Raw genomic sequence first — 19,407 nt, 5'->3', positions numbered from 1 at the left:
ATAGTAGAAATAATAATATAATAATAATAATTATAATTATAACATGTACACATGTATAAATATTTGTATATAGACTTATATATTCAAAGAATATACAGAGAGTATGATATAATATATGATATATAGTAGAGGTATAAATATAAGTATTTGACTATACAATAGGTAATATAAAATACTGTGAGTGTAAGAATATGTAGACAGAGTGTGCAAAAGACAATATTATTGTATAAAAGCTGTTGGGGCTGTAATATCTAATAATTAAGGGCCAACTGCTCAATTTTTATTCTTTAAGACAGGAAGAAAATGGTTAACATAACTTTCCCCAAACCTCCGATTTGCTTCCAGCACTAAACCATGTATTTAAGGAAATAATGACATCAGTTGCTGTAATTTGTTTCTCCTTTTTTCTCAAACCTCAAATCATTACTCCCGAAATGTTACAGTTTTATTTCCTTCCACTGTAACTTACATTTAAATACCAATAGGAACCAGAGGGTATTTGATTAGGTCTGTGCCTTGTTCATTCATTCATTACAGTTAACTCTAAGTTTGGGGCTTATTATGAAATGTTACCCAGTTGTTCTCTGTTTTTCTTGTCTCTCAGACCCACTCAGCTCAACTGAAATGAATGGATTTCACCTATTTGGTCTTCATCTACTTTACATCTGTAAATCTTTTTGGGTGATATTCACAAGCTGTGGCTGAGCTCAGATTCAGGTGAGGATGGAGGATGTGAGGGATCGAGGAGGTGACGTCACCCCTTCTGCAGCCTCCGCTTCTGTCAAGCCGAACAACATAACGACCGGACATTGCCTTTCAAAGCAAAATCCAAAAAAGCAAAGCAAGTGAAACATCCTCTAGGGATAATTCATATTCCTGCATATAGCGGAGGAACAAGTCGACATAAACAACGGTAGCATCTTCACATCTTCATACAACAAATGTTATGATGCTAGTCATGCGTTTCATGTTGCGATGAGGGCCGAGTGTTTTACTTTGAAAGGGGACTTCCGGTGTTATCGTCCCTGACTTGACGGTGCCAGTGGAAGTGAGTGAACCAAGTTGCGGGTCGCTGGTGCCAACGCCCGGCGAAAGAGAGCTAACACCCGGCGAGAGGACCCACGGAGAGACGCAGGTAGGAACCGCAGGACATGTCCCAACCTCCGCGGGTTCGGTTAGCCGGCAAACATCCGCCATGACCCCGGGTTCCCCCCCTGGTTAGCGGGAACTCATTTGGTTTTACGAGCCAGCGTTAGCCGTGTACCCGTTTAGCTAACTCGCTGACTAGCTAGCTAGCGGTGCCCGGTGATTACTGCGCTAGCTTAGCATGCTAACCGAAACACAAACATCTTCTCGTTTATTTATCAGCATTGTGTGGTTGTTTAAGTAGATATTGTCGTTGTATTATATGTCCGCCATTACCAGGTTTCCACACGCTAAAGTGGGCAGTGTTAGCTCAAGCTAGTGAGAACCGTTAGCCACCGTTAGCCTCCAGACAGTGTTGGTAATGGGGTGTGACTTTTATTAGTTAATGCCAGGAAAACGCTTCCCCCCCCTCATCCGGTCTCATCGCCTAATCAAAGCTTCCATTGACTCATATCAACCTGCACTGGTTTCAGGGACGATGTATTTATCTTTATTGTACATTTTTAATGGTTGTTGTTATTCCTCCTCCTCCTCCCCCTCCCTCCTCCTCTGCAGCTAACGAGTTCGCTAGCTGATCCAGAACAAACACAGAGATGCAGACTATCAAGTGTGTGGTGGTGGGTGATGGAGCAGTGGGTAAAACCTGCCTGCTGATTTCCTACACCACCAACAAATTCCCCTCGGAGTATGTCCCCACAGTAAGTCGGTGTGGGGGTGTTTTCACAGTCTGGTCTGTGCTGGAAATCGTAATCCTGAAAGCTGTTTGTTTCGTTTTCATCGTAGGTGTTTGACAACTATGCTGTAACTGTGATGATCGGGGGAGAACCATACACCCTCGGTTTATTTGATACAGCAGGTCAGTTTGATTATTCCCTCTTTATTGCGTTCAAATCCATTTTGAGTCTGGACCTGTGGTAAATGAACTTGTTGTGTTGTTGTCTCTTTACAGGTCAGGAGGATTATGACAGGCTACGACCACTAAGTTACCCACAGACAGATGTCTTCTTAGTCTGCTTCTCAACCGTGTCCCCTTCCTCGTTTGAGAATGTGAAAGAAAAGGTGAGAGCGAGTTGTGTATTCTATCTTCATGGCACAATCCATACCGCTCCGCGATTAAGTGACTGGTGAATTACTGTATGAAGCTGTGTTTACCTTGAATGATTTGTCAAGTGACTGGTGTAAGGTTTAAAAAGGTTGTAAATGTTCCTATATCGATCTTTATAAAGGTTTATTTGCCCCAAACTTGACAGCAAAGGACCAAAATTGAATTAGATCGATATTAAAAAACTTTTTTATCCCTTGAGGGGAAGTAAGTGTGGTCCCCTGTGTCAAATAACAACACACACACTTCAGTTAGGCCCCAGCAGGCAACACTTGACAAGATACAAGACAGACTGCCATAATAGAAGTAACACTAACACAGTGATTTATACTGTAAGTGGACATAAATGCTCAGAAGCCCGTCCAGACACACAATCCAATTCAGGGGTCGGTATCTCGCCGCAAGTCATGTCTTGAATTTCCCAACTAGCAGGGGATCTGACTACGTACAAGAGACCAGTATAGGTATAATATAAAGCATTGTCAGAATTCAAATACATGATATCAGAAGGTCGGTTTCCTGTGTTCTCTAGTCCGCCTGTCAAAGTGTCCTTGGGCGAGACACTGAACCCCAAATTGCCCCTGAGGGCTGTGCCAGCACTGTGTGAAAGGAATGTGTGATAGAGACGTGCTATATATAGAAGCGCTGTATGACTGGGTGAATGTGACTCACTTTGAGTGATAGTTAAAACTAGAAAAGGCCTTTTTATAAATGCAGCCCATTCATCTACACTAATGACTCAACGTATGAGTTAGTCATGTAACCGGGTCACTGCTGTCTTACTTGTTGTCATGATTGGGGGAACGCCGGCTCATACATGTTCAGGTTTACAACTGATAACAATATATGAAGTGAGTAAAGTTGATAAAGTAAGAAGACAGGTTTAATAAAATGTGCCTTTTTTCTGTATCCCCAAAACCCATAAACCCTTCTGTCACTTTTCATGCATAACATCCAGAGTAACTTTGTTGTTTTTTCTCCAGTGGGTTCCTGAAATCACTCACCACTGTCCCAAGACCCCCTTCCTGTTGGTAGGCACTCAGATCGACCTGCGCGACGACCCCTCCACAGTGGAGAAGTTAGCCAAGAACAAACAGAAGCCAATCACCCCCGAGACAGCAGAAAAGCTGGCCCGTGACCTGAAGGCAGTCAAATATGTTGAGTGCTCGGCCCTAACACAGGTAAGACCTCCCGTTAAAGCAACACTACAAAAAAAAGCTGGTCTGGCAAGCATGTGTCTTGATGTCAGTTTCCTAACAAGGGGGGAAATGCTTTGTCTTGTCTCTTGCTAACAGCCTTTAGCTTCAAACTCCGTCTAACTCTCTGTTGTGTGCCTGTCTTTCTCCTTCTCTTCCTCTCTCCGTAGCGGGGACTGAAGAACGTATTTGATGAGGCTATCCTAGCCGCTTTAGAGCCCCCTGAAACTCAGAGAAAGAGAAAATGCTGTTTGTTCTGATGTCTTCTTACATCTTGCTTCTTGCCTCTCGATCGTCTGCTGCTTACTCATTGTAAAGATATGTCTGTCACTGAAATTACCACACTGCTCTTTTAAACTTACAAACTCTGTGCCCGTTAACTTAACTCCTTCTGATCATCTGTGCTTTTTCTTTTTTCCGACTTGAACTTATCCCAATAATCTATGCTGCCTAATATGTCAAAAGTGCCAATCTTTAGTTCTTTCTGTTTTCAGTCTGTGTAACTGGACATGACTGAGATTTGGTTTTGGTATAGTTTTGGTTTCGAGCTCTTCAGCATCAGTTGTACCCTAAAAAGTATTTAAGCTAAATTCTGTCTTAAGACAGTATTAACCTTTTTTTTTTTTCTACTGCAGCATAAAAAAATAATTCCTGTGAGCTTTTGTCTTTACACAGACAACTTGATCATGAGGAGAGTCTTGTTAATGTTATTTGAATAAAGGAACATTTTGATCGTCCTGCTGCATTTCTCCTCAGCTTTCTTTTTGCAATGAGTTCCCTGAAGATGTTGATTTGTATTTGGAGCACGGCTCTGTTTTGAATATGAATATCTTGTTTCCACAGAAAGGGTTAAAGAATGTGTTTGATGAGGCAATACTGGCGGCCCTGGAGCCCCCCGAACCTAAGAAAAGACATAAATGTGTTCTGCTCTAAGTTTCATCGCAGCCTGCTCCACACCACTTCCCCGTAACTAGGTTAACAGTCCTGAAGAGGTTTTCCTGCACAAGCACATTCCAAGATAAGTTGAGAGATCATGAAATATTTGTCCTCTGACTGACTTAGCCTGCAAACATAGTCAATGTGCTGAACATGATTTTAAGATTGCTGACTTGACCCCACTTGCATAATGTGAAGACTGAATACGTGAAGTATATCAGCAAACTGTAGGTAACAGTTCAATAATAGATCACTTTGACAACATTAGAGTTGATTTTGACAAGTGGAAGAACTGACTGTTGTAATGATGGTATTGTAGTGGATCTAACTGTTGTATCAAGTGGCCTATGAAACACAAATATAAGCTTATAATGATGGGTTAGTGAGAAGCTCAAGTTCTGTATTAGTGCAACTTTCATTTTCCTGAAGTGAATCATTTGCACTGCATCTTCAATCCTGGTATATGAGACTCCAGTTTTCTTTCATCACTGATGGGGTATGTAGCATTATAGATCCACCTACAGCCATGGAACTCAAATATTTAGTTTTTCAGGATTTTTTTTAAGAACTGACACAATTTCAAAGAGTTAGCAGGAGTCTCTGTGTTTCACACAACGTCTGTAAACACAGTCTCCTGGAAGATCTATGAACCAGCTGACGTAATCTGACATTTCTAGGGTATGCTCCACTGTAGCTCTAGTTTGCCCAAAGAAAACCAGATCAAATTGACTCCTGACGGAGCAGAGATCCACAGAGGCTGAGAAACAAGTCATCATTGAGGCTGAGTCTCAAACGATGGGAACATTCCAATCAGAAAACATCTGTCACAAACAGTCACCATCAATTTGAGTAACTACTTGAGCACAAGTTTTGTAAGGTATGCGAGAAAGTGATGTTTAAACCCTTATATAACAAAACTTTGAGCGTTACAGCTCATAACCAGAGGCTAATTTATTTTGTGAAGGGAACAAACTCGCTGCTACGCTGCAACAGCCTCATTAAGATGGCAACAACACATTGTGACACGTCTTATAAAATGCTAAACATAGTTTGACATCCTGTGAAGATGACTGAACTAATACGATTTGCATTTCTTTTACTTCACCCTTGCCCTAGATGTTGGGCTTGAATTTGATTTGTAAATAGAGTGAGAATATACTTATTGACTGAATGAAACATGTGCATTGTTGATAACGAGATTTAAAGAAGCTGACGTGACCCTGAAATCCAATAAACCAGGAAAATGACAAGTTTCTTGGACGGTTATGATTTTTATTCAATTTGACATCAAAGTTGTACTGTATCTTATCTTGCCTGTGATAAAACATCACAATAAACCAGTATTATGAATAAACTTAACTTCAAATACTTCATGTTTTCTGTCGTCAATACATAAAGTTTATTTACTTGTAACAGTTTTCCACAGGTGACGGAGGGACGTGATGTATAAAAGTACAAATTTGATATACATCCAGTTCTGAGCCAAAAAAAAATTTTATATTATGAATATTCCACATCACAACTGACACGTTACAGAGGAGTGCAAAGAATATTTCCATTATGGCTGCTGGGCCAAGGAAGTGCGACGGTGTTAAACCATTACAGACAGAATCACATGAGATCTTCCAACTTTGTCTTCATATAACTACAGATATCATCACAGCACATTTCAATGAGGACGACTGAGAAGCAAACAGAAACGAAAGTTAGTTTGGAGAGTGCCTGACCTTTAAAGCTGCGTCAGCTAGCTATCAGCTACATGGTTTCCTGTCCCTAACGAGTTCTAAAACCACATGATACTCAAAACACCAACGGTTGTTCAGGGGTTAGCTTATCTAGTGAAATGTGGATTGTGAACCTGACCTGTTCTCAGGGATAGTAATGGCTCTTCTGCTGAAACTGAAACAACTTTTAGTTGCTCAGCCTCCGCTTCAAAATGGCTTAACTACTTCAGATATATTGTTTAATCACTTTCTTATATTTTTTATCGTCATATACTGTATGTTTTCTTAAGGTGCAGCACGAGGAGGTTTTGTTATTGCTTTTTAACCGTACATATTAAAACCCTCTAATATGCAAAAGGACCACAGATTGTATAAGGCGGAATATATGAATGTGCAATTTCAGTCATTAGATTAAATCCATAAGAGCTACTAGTCCACTGCTGGACTTATCTCCACACAGCTGTTGGTAACACGGATTCCATACCACCCTGCCCAGAACTGTGTGTCCTTCCCACCATGGGTGAATCGGATGTATCTCACACCAGGTCCATAGCTCTGGAACACATGGGTCATCTGAAAAACAAACAATCAGTGAGTGTAGATTCGTCCCAGAGCTTCGAAAAAAACCTCATCTGAACCTAATTGGACCAATTAAAGCGTCGGACGTACCCGGTACCACTTCCGTTCGTTCCACTGCTCGAAGAGAACGGTCTCCGGAGCAAAGGTGTGGAGCATCTGCTTCTTCTGATTCAGCAACTCAACACAGATCTCGTACTCGCTGCCACAGTCATATCGTGGTGCATACCTGAGGGAATACAGACGCACCCGCGTGAGCACACACTGTGGATCATGAGTCACCATTTAGCTTTAACTATGGGAATGTTTTCAGCCCTGTTCACTGGGACACACACTCCTTTGTTTTGATTATGATGTTTGTCTTTATTCCATCCATCCACTATCTATACTGGAGCCAGTCCTAGCAGATATTGGGCGAGGTACACACAACTCTTATGCATTCAAACAGGCTAAATTATAATATTTACCTGTTTTCTTTATCTTAAATAATAAAAATGGTTCAGGTGGTAGCAGTGTTAGACATAACAATGTCATAGTTATTGGGATTTACATGAGTTTCATTGACCACTGAGGTAAATGGTTATTTAATTTAACAGATTTTTATTCAACCATAGTCAAAGTTAAATGTGGAACTAGTTTAACACCGATAAACATTTTTTGGAACCACTCTGAAAGTCAGGACCTCAGTTCTTTGAATAAAGGTAGCACATATTCTCGTGTGCAAAGACTCGACGTCGCCGGAATACTAATGAATATAGACACGCTGTGTAGAGATAATATGATTTATAATAACAGAAAGAATTGGATTATGTTTGAGAGTGACTCAATTTGCCATTGATTCAACAATTACATAGATGTGTAGTGTTCTCACCAGTCCGATATTCTGATGTCTGGCTGGAAGTGATCCATAAATGATGAGTTGTAGCCTTCCTTCTCCAGATCAATCAGCTGGGCCTTCTTGCACATTCTGCAGAGAGCAGAGGTTTGTTTCAGTCACCACTTTTCTCTGCATCTCCCCTGGTGCATCTCTCCCGGTGGGAATACTCACCCGTAAGAAGTAACAAAGTTTTTCTGGACTGTGTCATCAGGATGTTGCACCATGACTCCCTCTATTTTCCACTTATCGCCACCATTCTCCACTATCTGCCAACCCTGCATTTTATCTGAAAACACAAAGAATAGGATTGTGAGAGATTGTATTTTGAAAGGGTTGATTTGTTGCTCAACGTAACAAAGTGCTGGAAGTTATTTTGTGTGTCTTCTTACGTTCTCCTCTTGGATTCTTGAGGAGATTCCTCCTCTTCTTGCACAGGAAGTAAAACAACCTCCAGTCGTTGGGTATTTTGGAAGGATCACTGGGACGATATCCTTCTCTCCTACATCTCGCTCTCCACAAGGATTCACTGTCGGACACTTCTTTCCACTGATGGCACACCAGCCGACAAATACTCACCACCTCCTTGTAAGGGAGGTTCAGTAAGATCTCCTCCAGGATCTCCAGAGGAACAGCGGACAGCTGCTAGAGAACAAATAGGACACACAGGGCTTATCTATAGACTAATGCAATCAAGACTTGTCTCAATAATAAACCTTTGGACTCATTATTTACCCTTTGAGCTCATGTTATTGTGTTTTATTTTTTGCTTTTGTACAATTTGGAATTCTTCTGATAATCTGTGTCTTTAGCATTGTTCCAATTTTTTTCTCGTAGGATAAATAAAATAATTAAACATTAAACCCCAAATGCAACGTGTTCATAAATAATATATTATTAGAAATTAATTCAAAGTATCACTGTTGCAGCATTTTAATTATCAGAACCTCTCACGACTAGTTTTTGATCTGTTCTTCTTCAAATCTGTCAAATCTATATACTATGATTGTTTGGTACATTTCTAGGACATTAATATTTAAACACATTTGTAACTGTCAGATATCAAAGTGTCTCTGAGACGAAAGTGAAACCCTCCACATGCTGCAGTCACATGTGGATGTGTCTCACTCACGTCTTCATTAGAAGAGGAACCGGACTGTGTCCCCGTCTTCAGGCGACGAGGGACGGACTCGAAGCTTTGACCTGAACCCATGTCCACCGCTGTCCTCTTCCTCTTCCTCCTCCTCCCTCTCCCTGTGCCGGGGACAGACGTCTTTAGAACCAGTCTCTGGGACAGAAGCGTCCCCCTTGCTCAGCCTCCGACGAGCAAATACCTCGAACCACTTTCGGTTTGTCCCAGAGACACGAACACGTCTCGTCGGTTCTTAATGCCCGTCCACACAACGCGGTAGTGCAGTTCCGAGACGGAGGCGTGGCTCTAGAAGCGGAGACAACGCAACGATCTACCGAGCTCTAACCCGTGGGTTCGATTCCCTCAGCGCCGACAGGTCCTCTGGTGCTCATCTGGGGAAACAGACCGCGGGTGAAGGGTTCGATTCCCACAGTGAGACTCCATGTTGTCACTTCGCCACTTCTTCCGTTTTGCACCTCGGGGCAGCCCCAAGCGGGCGGAGCTAGACGCTCAGCTGACGCAGTAAACACACGACGGTCAATTCAAGTTGTAAAGTAACGCATCTTAATAAAGTAATGGGATTCCAACTGCTACGTCAGATCAAAAATCAATTATTATATAATGTAATATAATTATTATAAAATATATCACATAATGCAATGTAATATAACTTAATATATTTACTATATAACAATGTAATATAATTATTATACTATACATATAATTAATATATGACACAATGCAATGTAAAATAACATAATGCATTGTTATATAACTTAATATAATATGATATAACTTATTATATAATATATCACATAATGCAATGTAATATAACTTAATATATCATATATTTACTATATAACAATGTATTATAATATAATTTTATATAATAAATATATTATAAAATAACGCAATGTAAAATACCATAATAAAATGTTATTTAACTTACTATAGTATATTTACTACATAACATAATTATACTCTATATATAATATATGTATATATATATAAGAAATATAATATAACACAATGCAATTTTATATAACTTGACATAACATAATGCAATATAATGTATAACTTATTATATAATAAAGAAAAACAAAGACGACTGAAAGGTACATTTAAGATAAATAAATCTGACTTGACTAATGATGAGACAGAAGGTGAAATTGATTCACCTGTAAATAATGCGCCTCTAAAAATAAATAATCTAATGACTAATTAACATCAAGGAGCACAGAAGATAATAAACCTGATAAAAGCAGTTTGACCTGAATCCTCAGCGTCTTCACATGTGTTTCCAGGATGTTGTTTGTGTCTGTGCTTTTACATGATCCACTAATGATTCTTTAAAAAAAAGCAGTGTTTCATTTTTCCCTGGAAGTAAAAAAATCTTTGGTCTCGTCGTGCTTCCAGTTAATCAGCTTATTTCTAATTATAGCGCCTTACAAGCAAGTGAAGAAAGAAAAGATTCATGAAAGTCTCACCCTCATATTAAAGAAATAAAAAAACAGGTGTCGAAAGGGAGAAGACCCACAGACTTCACTGAAGTAAACTGTCATGTAAAATGCATGTTTCTATATTTTTCCTTTGTCTACCACATTTATATAATTGTCCAAATTCACACAATTCAGATGTTTCCCTTCAGAAGAAAAATACTTGAATTTAACCAAAACAAGTGATCAAAGATATTTCCTCTTACACACTTTACAAAAATAAACCACACCAAATTGTTAAACAACATTAGAGAGACTTCTTTTTTAATAATATGGCAAATACACAGAGGTGCATTCATGTCTTCAATCACATAGGCACTGCAGTCTATGTACAATACAGTACATAGAACTCGATCATAAATTACAAGCGATACCAAAAATGAATGGATACCAGGGAGGCTCTGAGCCCTGAGAAGTAGGATGGTAGGTAGCCATTGATTTTGGAGTCACATTAGAATTTCAAGCAGGCCACAACCCTGTCTGTGGATACTGACTTATGATCAGCCCAGTCTGTGACGCTCATTCTCCGCTCTGCTTATTTAAATGAATATAAAGACAAAAAAGGTAAATGAACAATTTCTGAGTAACAGGGACTTAAACCAATGTCGCATCCAGGACACGTTCATCCAGCTTCATTATCCACAGCCCAGAGTTGAGTCCTTTTGGTCAGCGGAGGGGCTCCTCCTATGTGTCGGCGTCGATCCTGTGAGCTGTGAAGGGGAAAAACAACAAGTAGAGGAAACATATTACGCCGGTGGCAGAAAGTAAATCTCAGTGGATTTCAGGAGAAAGCAGAGATAAAATGTTCTGGGATGTGTTGCATCAAATACTTCTACAAAGGAAAATCCCCCTGTTGCCAGAAACATCTAGAACACGGGCCGGGGAGAAAGTTCAACATAACGTATACGAGCTATGAAATCATTAACCTTCCCTGAAACGCACCAAATATCACAGCAATAGGAGCAAGAAGACAACACGTCCCCACACCAGGCAGCCACTGTGCTGTACAGTAGATAAAGGGACTCACATTGCTTTGGTATCCTGAGTGGCTCCGAGTCTCCTGACAGGACTTGATGCATGACTCCACGGAACTGATACAGCACCTTTAGGCTCTTCTCCTCCCCCACACAGGGGTCGTAGAAGCCAGGGAGTCCAGACTGGAGAAGAAAAAACATCACATCACTAAATCATCGAACAGCAGGTTGAGGACATAAATCTGTTTCACATCATACTGACAAATCTGCCTTGGTTTTGGAAAATCTTGCCCTGGATCAGTGTTCTCACCTTTGTGGCCTCGGTGAGGATGAGTTTTGAATCCTTCACCAGACACTGCAAGGGCACGGTCACGTCAATGACCTTTGCCCTCTCGTGTCTTCTACTGTTGTCCGTCACAAACTTGCCGTACCAGGCGTTGAGGATGATGAGACCTGATTGACGAGCAAGCATAGAGAGTCTTTGACCATCCTCACACCACTATATATTATTGAATATAACATTATATCTGTACAGGAGAATAGTGCCTGTCTAAAGTCCACAGATACTGCCTTCTCTCTCTAAGAGGTACCCAAGGTCAGGTAACAGATAAGGGACCAACCAACAGTTTATTGTATTATCTACACTCAGCAACTTTCATATCTATCTCAACTTCAACTCTTTTACGTATTAAAATCAGTGACCAGACGTAAGGACTTAGGAATTCAAACTTTAGGGTTAACTGTCCCAATAGGATGCAAACACCTACATGCAACATAGAGAGTGAAAGCAATTCTAGCGTTTCATGGAAGTGCTGTTTGAATGGGTGACAGAAATAGAGGGAGATATACTGGGATGCAGTTAGAGACATCTTCAGACTTGGGAGGGGGGGAGGGGGGTGACAAATACTCATGTTACTGTTGACTTTTGTATATTGCTCCACCTTCTGGTCTCCTTGATGCATCAAGTCTACATTAAAACCTTCTGCATAAGACATCAGCTGCTGCCTGAGTTCTTCTTTCACCAACTTCCAGAAAACTTCCATAACATAGAAGATCGTTTTAATCAACTGGGAATTTAATGTTTTAACTTCTTTATTTTTTAGATTCAAAATGATAATTATTCACTAACAGATAAAACAGAGCCTGGTTTTTGGATGAACTGACATCAAGTCCCCACATTGATCCGAGAACAGTTTTAATCAGGTGTAGCCAAAGTTTATAACAGAACCCGTGGAATTTTAGACTTACTAGTTAAAAGCTTTTGTACGTACATAAAACAAAAAGATAGAACAATTAATTTTAATTGCAAGCAGCATTAATGATAACATAACCATTTCACATCAGTACTTCTATCTTAGCGAGGACACTCATTAACATTATACATTTACTAGCCCCCGTACCCTAACCATCAAAACTAAATGCCTTACCCTAACCCTGATTCTAGCCTAATTCTAAACAATAAACAAAGTCTTTAGCCTCAAACAATTGAGGACCGGACAAAATGTGCTCACTCCTTAAGGTCTATGCTCAAAATGGTCCTCACAAATATAGAAGTACAAGTACACACACAGCTATTAATTGTTAATCTAAAAGTGTTAAGTCTAGGGGACCTCTGATGACACTAAAATCAAAGCAACCTCTACTGTCACAGGTGTCATACGCCAAATTATCCCTTTCCAAACTCCCCCAGGTGAAAATTACACTGTCTGCTGAGAGGCAACTAAAACGGCCCGATAACCACCAGTCGGAAAATGGATCATTAAAAAAAATCCACTGAGATCTATTAGTCTATCAACTGTTTTAATCCTGATTAAAAATCTGCCCATATCTCCACCTGAATATTATCAGTGTCCACAAAGCACGTCTGCTATGGACAGTGCATTGAAATCCGGTCAAACATGACTCCCCGGGGAAATAAAACAAAAAAGGCAACTTCCTCTGCTAGAGATGGGAAAGGAGTCAGTTGCCAAACACCTTATTACCCGTGTTTAAAACAAAATCCTGCATATACCCGTTAATTTTGTTGTAAAAGAGATATAAAACAATCAAACTGTTTCATAACCTGCTGTAAAACATAAGCTCATCCTTTAAATATGACTGATCTTACCCATTCTGGACTCCTCAGTTTCAATTATCCTGCGCACAGACTCCTGCATGAGCAAGACCTTAGGAGATGAGAAAGGGACAGAGAGGAAGACAAAAACAATCAGATTTCCTATGGATCATATGGATTAAACAAATGAAATTCAATGAGACTCAGCCCCTTCGTCTGAATGTCCTGGGATTTATAATGTTTCTTGAAAGTCAACAGCAAATACCTGCATCTCTTATCTAAAACTAAACCACAATCTAGGATTATCACCAGAGCTGCAATTCAGCCTGTAAAACACTCACTGCTCCTTCTGCTTCCTGTTTTTTTCTGGCAATATTAGAGGCCGAGCTCTCCCGGTGCTTCTCCAAGTCTCTGTTGAGTTTGAAGATAAATGGAGATATAAAAATGAACTCGTAAAATCCAGCCATAATAATACATGCGGTGCTACTTCCAATAACATTTCTTGCATGAATCAACCGACTTAAAAATGAAGGTTTCTTACTCCTCCTTCTGGGCCCGCACGTAAGGCCGGATAACAAGCCGCTGGATGGCGAGGTAGAAAACCAATGGTCCAACTGTGGCATAAAATACAGCACTCGGCAGCAGCTGGTCGGTCAGGTGAATCGGGAAGAAGTACGTCTGGCTGGCTCTGTTTAGTCTGCGGGCAGGCAAGAACAGACAGGCAAGAAAACACATTGAAAAAATGATAAACTTTTGTATTGTCTCAGCTACGTAGAGCTTTCTGCCTTAAACTGAAAATGCCATCAATTGAAAAATACATACTCTCAGATAGACAGTGAACTGTCTGACTTTGGTGACATAACATTTGAACAGAAGAAAGAAATTATGTTGCCACATCACCAACAGGAAAGTGAAGCACGGGCCCATGAAGAGCGAGTTCAGTTGAACACAAACTAGCATCCTTGTTTCTTTACATGCAAACTGTTTTGCATATTTCTAAAAGTGCAACTCAGCAAATAATAAGTGGTTTTAGTGATATTGTGTCTCGCTCAAAATTTACAGCCACGCAATCAATCAGAGACATTCTTAAAAAAAGAGCATTTATCTTGAGATATCCTGGATATCCTTATAAACATCATATCATAACACTACATTGCATCTGAATGGCTTATTATCTTATGTCTTTATTCTCATGGAGCGCCATGGCATCAGCGATATAGGAGAAAACCCTCTGGAATCTACACCAACCAGGCAAATGGGAGCAAAGAGACACACTTACTTGATCTTGAGGGAGACACCTTGAGGCACTCCCACACTGACGGTGGCCCCCAGGACGCTGTGTCGACTGATCTTCCTCTCAATACCGTACTCCACCACGGTGCCGAAGAAACCGGATCTGCAACACAAAGACGGGGCCGCTGCCTCTTATCCTGCACTCAAGACTGGAATTGACTTTGATCGAATTTTCTCACTTGAAAGCACAACTCACTATGATGTATAACAGATTCACCAAAACAAATATATAATTATGACCTACATTGTGGTCTTGATATTGCACACTACACAATGACAGCATACTTTACGGAGCCTTTAATCTTCGTCTGATCGTCATCTTGGAACTTGTACTGGTAGCTCATCATCATAAAAGTTTGAGGAATGCCAATCTGCAGAGACAAAGAGTAAATGTTCAGACACAACCCTGACAAGCGTGTGTTGATTTAATGGCGTCTTGGCCACTAAATAGAACCGCTGGCTGCTGACCTGCACTGCGAAGGTGAAATGGCTGCTCTTGGTGTCCCTGACGATGCTGGTGTTCATAGAGGACTGGATCCCCCACCGCCACTGCAGGTAGCCCATAGTGTTCTTGTCTAGGTGACGGGCCAGAACCGTGGTGACCCCGGGACGCACGCCTCGAGATGAGAACTGCAGGCCGCACTGAGCCGTCACAAAGCTAAGAGAAAAGAGGTCAACAAAATCATGCTTCAAGCTGTGGTTAAAAAAAAAAATACACAACTTTTGCCTGGCACTTCAAAAACCTACCATCGAGGTGTTAAGTTTCGGAATATCTTCATCCCTAAGAGAGGTCCGTGGGTGTCTCCAGCACCTAACTCTACCTGCGTCACACAAATGACAAATGACAAAATGTCAGTGCATGTTGTACCACACAGCCAGACAGATGTTTTGTGAAGAGGAGGACACAGGAAGTGTGACAGAAAAATCTGTCCCAGTTTGCCATCGTATGAAATTACAAATGGAGCATGTGTGGTGCCCAGGGAGAATGCAGCGTACCTCTCCCCAGCCCTTCGCCGAGGTGACTCTTCTCAAGGCCAAGTTAATGTTGCCACCTCCATTTCCATTGTGGGTCGACAGGGAGCCGGACAAAACGGCTGTGTCTTTTGTAGTGAGAGGAGCCTGCGGGACGACATGTACAACTTTCAGCTTTAACATGAAACACACATGGTTTACGTCACTTAAACACCTGTGAGGATTCTCTCATCACCTCTATGGATTGTGATATGTGCATCTTGTTGATCTCCACGTGTGGGACTCCCCCTCCGGCCTCATCCTCATAGTCCTCCTCATATCTGTCAAAGAGGTCCGTGGCATCGATACCCACACTAATCGTTCCCTGTGAATAATAAGTGCAGGAATGAATACCAAGTTAATTAACAATGTACGCAATATGAACAAGATTCTAAATTACTTTTTTTTCTACGTTCAGTTCAGTACGAGGCTTGTTATCTTCCCTGAACATACCTTTGGGTTGGTCCTTTGCTGAAGTCTTCTCTCTTCTCGCTCTATCTGAAGACGCTCATACTCTTCTCGGATCTCTGCAGGGGTTCTCTTCCTCTCCACCACCTGGGGCAAGAAGATATGATTTGAATGCAAAGCGAAAAAGAGGATTGGCTGCTTCAGAGGTTGCAGATAAAAAGTTTGAGTAAGAGTGATTTCACAGGTATTTCATGCTCCAGAATGTTCTCCCTGTGTAAATATATATATATAAAGTATAATATTTTGTTCTCTTGAACATTAAGGGCTTTAGATGAAGCCAAACACTGACTATTCCACGGAGGTTTGAGGAAGTGACGTCATGTAGGGACAGGGAATTCGTGAGGTAGGAATACAGGCTTCAAGTTAAGAGATATCTTTAAACACATAGTGAGCATCAGACGCAAACTTAATATCACATTTGTATGCTCCATGTCGTCAACATGGTCCAAAGTCACATGATTATCAAACTTTTCAAAACTGGAATTTATAGATTTCCGTCAAGAGCATTCCAATCTACATAGATCTGTCTGCATTAAAAAAAAATAATAATAATTTGTGAAAACTGTCAAAAAGCTGCCAATTTGAAATCTATGGTTGACAATGTAAATACACTTGACCACTAATATAAGATCACTAATAACACCTCTTTTGTATTGATAACTACATCTATGAATGGAGTTCTCTGACTTTGTCTTTGCTGCTGCAATCTCTTTTTGACAAGCGTCTTATCCACAGGACACATTTGAAAGAGCCTTTAAAATGCAGCGTCAGAACATTACTGCCCCTGAATTGAGACACAGCTATTACATATTTTGAGCCCATTCAATTTTGGAATATCAAAAAAGTATACTTTGTTTTACTTAATTAATTATCAGCAACTACTGTCAGAAATGGACTTACCTCCCATCCTTCAACATCGAGTCCTCGCTTGCCATAGATATCATAGATAGCCCGTGACTGTGGATCACGGAGCACTAGAAACCGAGAAAATCCACCATTAAAATCCACAAATAATATAGTTCAGGTCTCTAAATAATTCAATTAAGATCATAACATAAGCTTCATGTGTTGCTGCATCTGCATGATGTCTGCAAAGCGTTGCTCACCTTCATAAGCTTCATGTACGAGGTTAAACAGCTGTTCTGCTTGGACTTTTAGCTCAGGGTCCCGGTGTTTGTCTGGATGATAGAGCATGCATAACCGCCTGTACGCTTGCTTCAGTTCATCCTGTGTAGCCTGAAGCCAAATATTGAAAAGGTGTGAGAGAGACACCTTGCAGGAAAACTTAAAAAACAAACAAACACAGGAGCAAACAAAAACACAGCATGGTGTAGCTACAGGTGAACTCCGGCACTAGCTACTAGCAACATAGTTTCCGGATCACGTAAAACTTCAATAAGAAAGTCCAGCAGCTCTGCTTTAACACCCTGCAGGGTTTAGAGGACTTGTCCCCAACAATCTAGATAGAGAGTTGCAGACGTTGCTTTGATTTGATAGGTTATAAATTACTTGGGGTGAAACAGACCACAGTGCAAAAGTATTTTACCAAACCGAACAAAATAGATTTTTTTTTTATCACAGGCATAGAAACCCTAACATATTTTGTGTTTTCCTGCATTTATGAAAAAGTTAGGTTACCCCTGAGTGATTTATGTATCCTGTTGTTTTAGATTTTTTTAAGTGTGTAGAAGGAAATACAATCATTGCAAAACATTAACCTAAATCTTAAAGTGCTAATTAAATAAAAAACAGTGCTTCTTTATATTTCTCAAACTTATAAAGCACTGGTTTCGCAGGGTACCTGGATTATTAGAGAGGCGTAGGACTAGTGGAGAGAGGCGGTGGACTAGTGGACTAGTGGCAGAAACTTGGACTATGGGCAGAAAAGGTCTCTGGTTTGTCTCTGGTTCGACTCCACGGAGAAACAACAAAAAGACGAACCTGGATTGATCTGTCCAAAAATCCAAGAGGATTCTCCCTACCCTGTCTAGTGCCCCTGAGCAAGGCACCTTACTCCCCCAACATCTGCTCCCCGGGCGCCGTACATGGCTGCCCACTGCTCTGTGTGTCCTGCACCAGATGGGTTAAAAGCAGAGGTTACATTTCCCTCCTTGTCTGAGTGTGCTTGTGCATGTCTGTGCATGTGTTTGGGACAAATAAATGTATCTTAATCTTATTGCACATCTCACAATTCACGACAAATGAATGAATTAAAACAAATGTGTAAAAGTGTGAAGAATGTGCACATGTTGTTTACTAACTTTAAGTTGGGTCGACTAAACTTTTTTTTCCCTAGTACTGTTGAATGAAAGTATGATTTAGCTTCACTTCAGACTTATAATATTTGTCGTAATAAAATAGACTTGACAAGTTAGTTAAACTTTAGTCATCGTGTCCTTCATTTGAGTAAAAGTCAAATAAGCAATTGAACATAGTGTATTGTGAGAGTTGGATGTCACGTCACAGCACATGGTGACACTATAATCTGTTTGCACGGTGAAATCTTTCAGGACAGTAGCTTTAGCAGCGAGTCCGGGTGAAATCACACAGAAACTGAAAGTGACAGTCGGTGGGTTAGCATTAGCTGCTAACCACAGCTAACAGGTCGCAGCCGATCAGTCACTTGTCTGGTTGTCTCTCAAAGTACCGACCGAGGAGTCACAGCCACACAAACCAATGTCGAGGGTCACAAGCTAGCCACTTAGCCTCCGTCAAACCGGATCACCCGAGCCGCGGATCGGCGGGAGCCGGCGAAAGTTCCCGGAGTCTGAGCTCCAAGCTCCCGCACACACATGTGCTCACATCCCGGCGTGTTACTGTACCTCTCTCCGGACGTTCAGCAAAGAGTAGAAATCATCACTGTCGATCTCATCCTCGTCCAAGGAAGACGCCATGTTTACACCCGGTCATTTCTTCTTCGTGTCATTTACGTCACCCGACACACTTGGCCAAGCCCTCTGTCGCCCCCGTGCGGCGGGGCTGAATTACAACACCCAGACTGTGTTTACATTCTTTATTGAGCGTGTGTCTTTTTTATGGGAAACTTTTAATGATCAAAACTTTTATTTTCACCGTCAGCGATGTTATAAGAAATTTTCCATACACACTACTATTGTGTATAAATATAAAAATAAATATTGAAGGGATGTTTTTACATTGAAGCCATACAACTGTTTTATTTAATTAATTAAATGTTTAGTCAATTTTAATTTTTGTATTTCTTTATTTTCTTTTTTAAACAAAATTTATGTAACTTAATTTTCAGTTTTTTAGGTAAAAAAACAATTAAGTGTTGTTTGAAATATATGTCAATACATTATTTTAGCTTATTTACCTGATTCAAGATTCAACAAGATTTATGGTCATTCCAAAAAAAGGGGGTACAAGAGAGGGAACAAAACTTATTGCTGAAGTCCCGGTAAGCAG

At 40.6% G+C, this 19,407-nt stretch overlaps 3 protein-coding genes across 5 annotated transcripts; 1 reads left to right on the top strand and 2 right to left on the bottom strand.

The window, feature by feature from the left end:
• The first annotated feature begins 1,043 nt into the window (after positions 1 to 1,043).
• On the top strand, positions 1,044 to 5,748 carry LOC133005812 (cell division control protein 42 homolog). Of its 2 annotated transcripts, none has more exons than XM_061075603.1 (6): positions 1,044 to 1,135; positions 1,702 to 1,844; positions 1,930 to 2,002; positions 2,096 to 2,205; positions 3,232 to 3,429; positions 4,288 to 5,748. In XM_061075603.1, the coding sequence occupies exons 2-6, from the start codon at positions 1,740 to 1,742 to the stop codon at positions 4,375 to 4,377; spliced, it is 576 nt and encodes a 191-aa protein (XP_060931586.1). In that variant the 5' UTR covers positions 1,044 to 1,135; positions 1,702 to 1,739; the 3' UTR covers positions 4,378 to 5,748. The 2 variants fall into 2 exon arrangements, with proteins under 2 accessions (XP_060931586.1, XP_060931588.1); XM_061075605.1 differs by lacking the exon at positions 4,288 to 5,748 and adding an exon at positions 3,615 to 4,181.
• A 107-nt stretch (positions 5,749 to 5,855) lies between these two features.
• Positions 5,856 to 9,171, bottom strand: LOC133005809 (F-box only protein 6-like). Of its 2 annotated transcripts, none has more exons than XM_061075601.1 (6): positions 8,687 to 9,171; positions 7,947 to 8,199; positions 7,729 to 7,843; positions 7,552 to 7,647; positions 6,774 to 6,909; positions 5,856 to 6,677 (listed from the first exon to the last, which is right to left on the bottom strand). In XM_061075601.1, the coding sequence occupies exons 1-6, from the start codon at positions 8,765 to 8,767 to the stop codon at positions 6,534 to 6,536; spliced, it is 825 nt and encodes a 274-aa protein (XP_060931584.1). In that variant the 5' UTR covers positions 8,768 to 9,171; the 3' UTR covers positions 5,856 to 6,533. The 2 variants fall into 2 exon arrangements, with proteins under 2 accessions (XP_060931584.1, XP_060931585.1); XM_061075602.1 differs by having other exon boundaries at positions 7,947 to 8,196.
• A 1,258-nt stretch (positions 9,172 to 10,429) lies between these two features.
• dnajc11a (DnaJ (Hsp40) homolog, subfamily C, member 11a) lies at positions 10,430 to 18,877 on the bottom strand. Its single transcript, XM_061074588.1, has 16 exons — positions 18,804 to 18,877; positions 17,088 to 17,217; positions 16,882 to 16,955; positions 15,967 to 16,068; positions 15,710 to 15,838; positions 15,499 to 15,621; positions 15,250 to 15,323; positions 14,971 to 15,160; positions 14,788 to 14,873; positions 14,489 to 14,605; positions 13,751 to 13,906; positions 13,551 to 13,620; positions 13,264 to 13,321; positions 11,467 to 11,609; positions 11,210 to 11,339; positions 10,430 to 10,892 (listed from the first exon to the last, which is right to left on the bottom strand). The coding sequence occupies exons 1-16, from the start codon at positions 18,873 to 18,875 to the stop codon at positions 10,867 to 10,869; spliced, it is 1,680 nt and encodes a 559-aa protein (XP_060930571.1). The 5' UTR covers positions 18,876 to 18,877; the 3' UTR covers positions 10,430 to 10,866.
• Positions 18,878 to 19,407: the final 530 nt, after the last annotated feature.

This window comes from Limanda limanda, chromosome 7, assembly GCF_963576545.1.
Source record: "Limanda limanda chromosome 7, fLimLim1.1, whole genome shotgun sequence".
Taxonomy (NCBI): domain Eukaryota; kingdom Metazoa; phylum Chordata; class Actinopteri; order Pleuronectiformes; family Pleuronectidae; genus Limanda; species Limanda limanda.
This window is presented reverse-complemented; position numbering and strand designations above follow the sequence as displayed.

Bases quoted from the DNA above. Each gene is read 5' to 3' on its own strand.
- LOC133005812 (XM_061075603.1), top strand. From the start codon at position 1,740: ATGCAGACTATCAAGTGTGTGGTGGTGGGTGATGGAGCAGTGGGTAAA. The intron at 1,845-1,929 runs GTAAGTCGGTGT...TTTTCATCGTAG, and splicing joins CCTCGGAGTATGTCCCCACA to GTGTTTGACAACTATGCTGT. The intron at 3,430-4,287 runs GTAAGACCTCCC...TTGTTTCCACAG, and splicing joins AGTGCTCGGCCCTAACACAG to AAAGGGTTAAAGAATGTGTT.
- LOC133005809 (XM_061075601.1), bottom strand. From the start codon at position 8,767: ATGGGTTCAGGTCAAAGCTTCGAGTCCGTCCCTCGTCGCCTGAAGACG. The intron at 7,844-7,946 runs GTAAGAAGACAC...TTGTGTTTTCAG, and splicing joins CAAGAATCCAAGAGGAGAAC to ATAAAATGCAGGGTTGGCAG. The intron at 6,678-6,773 runs GTACGTCCGACG...TTTGTTTTTCAG, and splicing joins ACGAACGGAAGTGGTACCGG to ATGACCCATGTGTTCCAGAG.
- dnajc11a (XM_061074588.1), bottom strand. From the start codon at position 18,875: ATGGCGTCTTCCTTGGACGAGGATGAGATCGACAGTGATGATTTCTAC. The intron at 15,622-15,709 runs GTGATGAGAGAA...GTCGTCCCGCAG, and splicing joins ACATATCACAATCCATAGAG to GCTCCTCTCACTACAAAAGA. The intron at 13,621-13,750 runs GTAAGAAACCTT...CAAACTCAACAG, and splicing joins GTGCGGGCCCAGAAGGAGGA to AGACTTGGAGAAGCACCGGG.